This window comes from Limulus polyphemus, unplaced genomic scaffold, assembly GCF_000517525.1.
Source record: "Limulus polyphemus unplaced genomic scaffold, Limulus_polyphemus-2.1.2 Scaffold6104, whole genome shotgun sequence".
Lineage (NCBI taxonomy): Eukaryota > Metazoa > Arthropoda > Merostomata > Xiphosura > Limulidae > Limulus > Limulus polyphemus.
The window spans coordinates 2,141-10,331 of NW_013671714.1; the positions used below are offsets into that span (position 1 = coordinate 2,141).

General features: G+C 32.2%; 1 protein-coding gene across 1 annotated transcript in view; it reads right to left on the reverse strand.

Annotated features, from left to right (window-relative positions):
- LOC106473351 overlaps nt 1-8,191 on the reverse strand; it is a gene marked incomplete at its 3' end in the record, with an annotated part of 53,815 nt that overhangs the window by 1,587 nt on the left and 44,037 nt on the right. Inside the window, exons 12-15 of the mRNA XM_022401798.1 lie at nt 6,192-6,377; nt 3,694-3,832; nt 3,168-3,325; nt 2,038-2,115 (exon numbers count right to left, since the gene is read on the reverse strand). Of these exons, the coding sequence (XP_022257506.1) occupies nt 2,038-2,115; nt 3,168-3,325; nt 3,694-3,832; nt 6,192-6,377 (561 nt within the window). The remainder of the gene's footprint in view (nt 1-2,037; nt 2,116-3,167; nt 3,326-3,693; nt 3,833-6,191; nt 6,378-8,191) is intronic.

The window sequence follows — 8,191 nt, forward strand, 5'->3', positions numbered from 1 at the left end:
CAAACCTTACAAAATTTATGTACAATTGCTCTTAAGATGAAGAAAACGAATGAAACTCTGTTTAGATAGAAAATATCAAACATCGATTTGGAGAAACAGTTATCCTCGGATTAGCAATGTGAAAATAGTGATTAAAACATAGAAACGAAATATATCTTAAACCATGTCTGATTCTTTAGTATACCAATAGTGATATATGTCTGTTTCAAAACGTTATCCTAAACTACACATAACAGTCTCCAACTCTGAACTGGTAGACTAGGGGGGGGGGGAGACATCTATCCAGTCACCAACTTTTGGATTTGGCCGTCACTCTTATAACGTATCTGCAGCACCAAATCGCGGAGCACGTTTTGCAACAATTGGTCACAAACTTTGAATTCCCGGATTTACAGACTAGCACGCTAACTACTAGGCTACGCATTGTCACTATTACAGACGGCTAAGCTCTAATATTTTGCATAGACATCTTAAGAGAAAGAAAACTGATCGAAATGGCTACAAAATAAAATAACTCGCATATTACGTTGTTAAATCTACTAGAATAAAATAACTCTCATATTACGTTGTTAAATCTACTAAAATAAAATAACTCGCATATTACGTTGTTAAATCTACTAAAATAAAATAACTCGCATATTACGTTGTTAAATCTACTAAAATAAAATAACTCGCATATTACGTTGTTAAATCTACTAAAATAAAATAACTCATATATTACGTTGCTAAATCTACTGTAGCTAAGGCAACGAAATTAACTTTTGATAGGCTCCTCGATTGTTATAAAAACAGTATAATGTTAGGAATGACTTTCTCGTGCAACGAACCACAATCCTTTTATTTATGTTATCCATAAAATCGTCAGTCGATCGTACATAAAATAACCTCGTTTTGGTGGCAACTTTGGACAAGATAAAATCCGCTAGGCCAGTGTCACGTAGAAAACTTTATATGAGCTTAGGGTTCGATAACTTGCTTCGAAAAACGCAATGAAACTTCCAACATGTTGTTTTTAAGTTAAAGAAAAGTCTTCCCGAAGCAAGACTACTTTTGCTCAGGGACGTTCAAGTCTGAACTTGATTTGCACTTTAAGAATGATTTACGTCGTGTTCATAGTTTGTTTATATCTAGTACAAACACTCAGATGAAAAAAAAACAATAAATGTTTGTCAAATTTTCTCATGAATTCCGTTGGTTGACGTATGACCAATCGTATTTAAGTATATTGTTACGACAGCGGAAGTCACGTGACGCTGGGAGCATGCGTGACTGAGTTTCTCGAATTTTCAGGGAAGCTCGAGTGTGATCGAGAGACGCCTCTTTGTTAGTATAGTTAGTATATAAGCCTGACAGAGAAAGCCTGTGGGGATGAATGTATAATAAAACGAACAGTAGCTACGGTAAGTGTTGTGTTAGTGTGTGTTTTGCACTCGTAGAGAGCAAAGGTATCGAGCTTGTGAATCGCTGTGATTTATAGCGTGTATTATAAAAGTCATTAAGTTGAAAGTGACGAAAAACGTACTAACTGTGGAATTACTGTGTACTAAAAGTTTGTATCGAGAAAGAATAAACTGGTTTAATAAAGAAAGGACTTGTATCGCTGAAGTTCATCGGAAAGAATTTCTACCGGGAATTAAGAAACAAGCAGATACGTAACAATATCAATTACAGAACGATCTAAGACAGTAAAAGTGGTTACAATGGAAAAGGTTAAGTGCTTTATTCTTACTGTTCCTTCGCAGTTAGGCCTGGCATTATAAGAACGTGCTGCCGAGGTATTCCAGTCTAAAGTTTACTTATTTAATTATTATATATTATGTTTTTAATATCTTGAAATAATTAAGGTTTTATTTGCACACATTAAACTTTTCTTCAGCGCCACAAAGCGTAGTAAGACTCGAATGTTTTGTCTTTATCTTAACTGTATTGGTCAATTAAAAAACATGGTTTCTTGTCATGGAAGGAATAAACCAGCAAACATTGTATTAAGTGTATTATAATAGTAAACCAAATTTAGGCTTAGGCTCAATATCTCACTTTTTCACACGCTTGCACTGATGGTGATGTGAAATTCCAATTCTGATTATCAGGCTTGTCTACTCTGGTTAAAACTACCTACAAGAGAAAAAGAACATTCAGTTAAATATAAACCTCAAATTTTAGCTTTTAACACGTTAAATGTTTGTAGTTATACATTCGTTGGATGTAAAATTTAAATGTGAACTTTAATGGTTAATAAGATTGTTGGAAATGTATAGTTAACTATTTCCTCATTTCATCTATATTTATTGGTATATTTTTGATTATTTGCCTGTTATTACTATTCATATACATTAATTTCACGTTCTTTTAACTACGTATAGGACGTTGTCAACTTAACACTTTAGGCTCGCGTGAGGTTAAAATTATAACACTTGTTTTTGTTTCTCTTACACAATTTCTTAGAAGTATTTCACGTACCCAAGTGTTGGTCTTGGTAAGATCTAACAGTTTAGAGATCGTATCTAGTTCATACGTGAAACAAAATGTCGTTCAAAAGCGTTCAAAAAATCATGAGAGTCTCATTGATTACTTCTTCTGTTACAAAGTTAATAGTTACAGTATTTCTCAACCGAAGAAAACTTTTAGAATTTTTTGAATATCTAAAGTTGTCGTTGATTAATTAACGTTTCTTGACGAGGTTTTATATGATGGGTAATTAACGTTTCTTGACGAGGTTTTATATGATGGGTAATTAACGTTTCTTGACGAGGTTTTATATGATGGGTAATTAACGTTTCTTGACGAGGTTTTATATGATGGGTAATTAACGTTTCTTGACGAGGTTTTATATGATGGGTAATTAATGTTTCTTGACGAGGTTTTATATGATGGTAATTAATGTTTCTTGACGAGGTTTTATATGATGGGTAATTAACGTTTCTTGAATTCCTAAATGATATTAGAATTTATAACTGTGAAAAAAATGTCTCTTTTTTCTGACATCGATTTCGTTTGAGTTAGAAATAAAGTTATTTATAATAAACTGTTTATACTTTTCTTAAAAGACTTTTAACAAACATAAAAAATGAAGAGTGTTCTTAAGACGACTGTTCACATTTTTTTTATGAAGTTATAAAAGAGTAAACTATGTAAGTATATTTTTTTAGTATATATATATAATTCACCAGAATTTCCGCATGAACGAAAGAAGCATTCTCCACTAACAAGTCATGTTCAGGGTCAACAGCAATTCGAGCTTGACCAGCTACTAATTGGGGCAACCTTCTCCAGGCTTGTCTGCACGACCAGTTACCTAATCTGGTAAGTAACCGGGAAAAGAACCCTACTAAAATAAAATAAAAAATGTTGTTAAATGATTATTAGATTTTTACACGATCTATTTATTTGGAAATATTATTATTTAAACTTTCATTTATGTTCTTACCATTATCATTACTCTAAGCATTATTAATTTCTGTTGGAATACTACCAGAAAAAATATAGTTGAAATCTAAGTCCAGTATAGTTTATTTTAATTCTGTCTGCTGGTTTACTTTTATTGTACCCAGCGTTAAATCTTGCCCTTAACGTTAACCCGATCCTTAGGTTTTTATCAGCAATAACCCTCTGTTGATTACATAGGCCTAATTATCATTACTGTTATTCTTCTCTATTCATATTGTTGTTACATTTTGTTGCTAGGTTATATACCTGGTAACAAGCCGTGAAAATCTAAGTAGAGACGTAAACAATGGGACTCGTCGAAAAGGGTTGGCGTGCGAGGTGTCCGTTTCCTAGCAACCCAAGGAATCCAATACGAATCTAGCACGTCATCGGTGCTGCCTTGGTCCTGCCAAATAGGAAACACCAATATATTCAGTGCATTTAACAAACTTTTAGTAAAGTTATTCTTGTTTTACTGACTCACAAGCAGATCACATCATTAAAAACTTATCTCTCTTTCTATAAATAACGATATATACCCACATATATATATATGTACACACACACACAAATATATATATATATAGATATAAACACCTGTGTGCGTGTACGATATACAGAGAGCAGTCTATGAAAGTTACGAAAAATCGTTAGAATCTCAAACAATCAACATGGCAACGACTGACGCTTGCCACAACCTTAGTCTTTACAAATACAGGCTAAATGATCACAGATGTCGTCATAGTCTAGAAAAATCGTTAATTTATCGTAAAATCTGATCTTCATCATTTTTGCCTTTATAATATCCTTAGAAACCTTAAGCCAGTCACATTTTCAAAATTTAGCAACAGATTTTTCGCATAAAAGTTTGATTATTATAAAGTCTGCAAAAGTAACGAAATTTATTTACTAAAGTTTCCTGTGATTTACAATAATATTTCCCTTACAAACTTAATCATGCTTTTTTGTTCTGATATATGTATATATATATATATAGGTAGATAGATATTTCCCCTGTTAAAACAAAACGAGACATTATTTCACTTCAAAAAATAAAAGCTTATTTTCATATTAGTTATCAATTCTACTTTGATGAAACGAATAAAAAACTCATCTGTCAGTTATTACTTTCTTAGGCATTCTTAAACTTTCATCTGTTTGTCAATTTCTGGTGAAAGGAGAATTGTTTCAAAAACTGGAATAATAAAATTCCAGATAATGTTGCGGGTAATAACGTTCTAGTTAGAGTATCGATGAATTAATTGTAGTACTATTCCAGCCTTTTCTCTTAACCCTTACAGTATAGTAAGTATAGTCTATTAATGCGAATAACAAAGAAGATTAAAATATCTTCACAACCAAAAGAAGAAGTTCATCAAAAGTCAGGTTTGTTTGTTTGTTTCAGACTTTTGCTAAACGCTGCACAAGGGCTACCTGCACTTAGCCATTCCTAATTTTGAGCGGACAAACAAGATGGATGACAGCTAGACAATAGTAACCACCACTACTAATTCTGTCTGATTGAATAGTTGGGTTTCACTATAGCATGTTTATTCGACAACGAGTCGCTAGCCATGGATACTCAAATTCTCAGTCTGGTCACATTAACTATTACGGCCACGCCCGGCCTCTAAAGTAATTATTAAATCAATGAGAAACAAATAACGTTCTTTCTGTTTCAGATCTGAACACATAGGCCACTCACTAAGGCAGTCAATAAGTGAACACGTAAAGCATTGTAATTGTATCTTGTGTCTTGCTAATAATATAATATCAGAAATTCCTGACTTTTGCACGTCCTGATTTTTTTTGTAGGCTTTAGATAAAATAAAACAAGAGACCTCAGATGTTTCATTATCACGTAATGTGCTTCTCGAGATAATAAGTCAATAGATAAATAAGACCAAGTTTAATCTAATTACAGCATGGATATTTCATTGTAATGTTCACATTCCTAAAAATTAGCCGAAAGATTTAGCTACAGTTATTAACTCCAAAACAAACAAAAACAGAATAACACGTAAAGCCTCTTGTTTAATTTTAAGTTACACTTGTGCTCTACCTCCCTCTCTCCCCGGTAGGTCAGCGGTACCGTTATAGACTTACCACACTAAAATTTGGGGTTCGATTCTCCACGTAGGGAAGAACTTAGATAGCTCTATGTGTAGCTTTGCGCTAAAATGAACAAACCAAACTCAATATTTTTGTCCTTCTGTCACCCAACAATAAACTGAGAATCTTGTTATTTAGATAAAAAAACAAAGTCAAGATAACTGTTTTAGTAAGCCCAAACACGGTCAAGATAACTTTTAGTAAGCCCAAACATAGTCAAAATAACTTTTAGTAAGCCCAAACATGATCAAGATAACTGTTTTAGTAAGTCTAAACATAGTCAAGATAACTGTTTTAGTAAGCCCAAACATGGTCAAGATAACTGTTTTAGTAAGCCCAAACATGGTCAAGATAACTTTTAGTAAGCCCAAACATGGTCAGGATAACTGTTTTAGTAAATCTTGAAAGTCCACACAAACACACAAGAATACATAATACTGTCTTTATACATTATTACAACTGTGTCTTACACGCAATGATCAGAAAACACAAGAAGTTACCCATTACTTTTCCTTATATTTTCATTAATAACTAACTTTATAAATGTTTATAAAATCTCAAATGAACAGAAAAAACTATATCTGATTTTAGGTGTATACATATATATTTAAAAACAGGCCAAGATAAATTAATAAAAAACAATCTCTAACTACCCGTTCTTTTCCAGGGTCACACAGAAGGCCCAAGGTTTCTAAGATATCTATTAATTTACGTTTACAGTCCCTAGCACCACTCCAAGCTGAAGTGAAATACTCATCAGGAAGATAACCATATGACACATCTATTCTCGCACTCTGGTTAGCCACTCTTTCGTCGCCGTCACATGGTTCTGAAGATTGCTAAATCAAAAAGAAAGATGTCCTATTCTTTAAAGTAAGGAGAGAAAATTCATAATCACATTGATACGATCTGTTTTATTTTAAAATATTTCAGTATATAATAAACTATTTAGCTCTCAGAAGTTGTGAACAGCTGTCCCTAAATCTGAACTAATAGAGCCTACCGTAAACGTCTAAGCTACCCCTGTCCTAGTGATTACTGGGATTTAGCTGTCACTTTTATGGCACACTCAGAGATCCAATGGGCGAAGCGTCTATATATATATATTTTTTTTTTACAGACTCACAGTCTGGACACGCTAATAACTGAGTCATGCCCAGTCTATTTAAAATCGTAAATATAAACTTTACATAAATATAGGATCACAAACCACAGAGTTCTTGATGAAAAATTTAAAATTGTTAATTTACTTCTTGTTGTTAATTTACAACGATCAGACTTATAGGACAGTTATCCCCGTCCCACCAAACATGCTCGCCCTTTCAGCCGTGAGGGCGTTATAATGTGACGGTCAATCCCACTATTCGTTGGTAAAAGAGTAGTCCAAGAGTTGGCGGTGGGTGGTGATGACTAGCTGCCTTCCCTCTAGTCTTACACTGCTAAATTAGGGACGGTTAGCGCAGATAGCCCTCGTGTAGCTTTGCGCGAAATTCAAAAACAAACATATAGGACAGTTATCTACAGAATTACTCTTATAGGCAAAAATTAAATGTATTTTCTTAAAAAGATAGTTCAATCCTTTCATCATCAAATGGGTTATTATTTTATACTTATACTTTTTAACCACCTGAATTTTTTATATATTTATTAACAATTCACGGAAGGGGGAAATAGAGTAAATCACCGATATCGTTTATTTAAATTCTGTTGGGACTTTATGTCATTCTTCCCTAGAAGATTTATTGTCTAATGAAGTATTCCTGTTAAAATGATAACAATCATAAGTTATGATTTTCCTTACTGCAGTATTTCTGTTAAAATAATAAACAATAATAAGTTATGATTTTCCTTATTGAAATATTCCTGTAAAAATAATAACAATCATAAGATATGATTTTCCTTATTGCAGTATTCCTCTCAAAATAATAACCATCCTAAGATATAATTTTCCTCATTGAAGTATTCCTGTCAAAATAATAGCAATCACAAGTTATGATTTTCCTTATTGAAGTATTCCTGTCAAAATAATAACCATCCTAAGATATGATTTTCCTTATTGAAGTATTCCTGGTAAATAATAACAATAATAAGTTATGATTTTCCTTATTGAAGTATTCCTGTCAAAACAATAACCATCCTAAGATATGATTTTCCTCATTGAAGCATTCCTGTCAAAATAATAGCAATCACAAGTTATGATTTTCCTTATTGAAGTATACCTGTCAAAATAATAACAATCCTAATATATGATTTTCCTTATTGAATTATTCCTGTTAAAATAATAACAATCATAAGTTATGATTTTCCTTATTGAAGTATTCCTGTCAAAATAATAAACTATGATTTTCCTTATTGAAGTATTCCTGTCAAAACAATAACCATCCTAAGATATGATTTTCCTTATTGAAGTATTCCTATCAAAATAACAACAATCATAAGTTATAATTTTCCTTATTGGAGTATTCCTGTTAAAATAAAAACAATCATAAGTTATGACTGAATTATGAATTTTAATATAAAAAAATTAGAATTTCTAACCATTAAGTAGATCACAGAACAAACAAATCGTATGGTATCCAATGACTTGTCTTTAAATAGCACTAAAATATACTGAAATGCTAATAATAGTACTAATAAATACTGAAATGCTAAT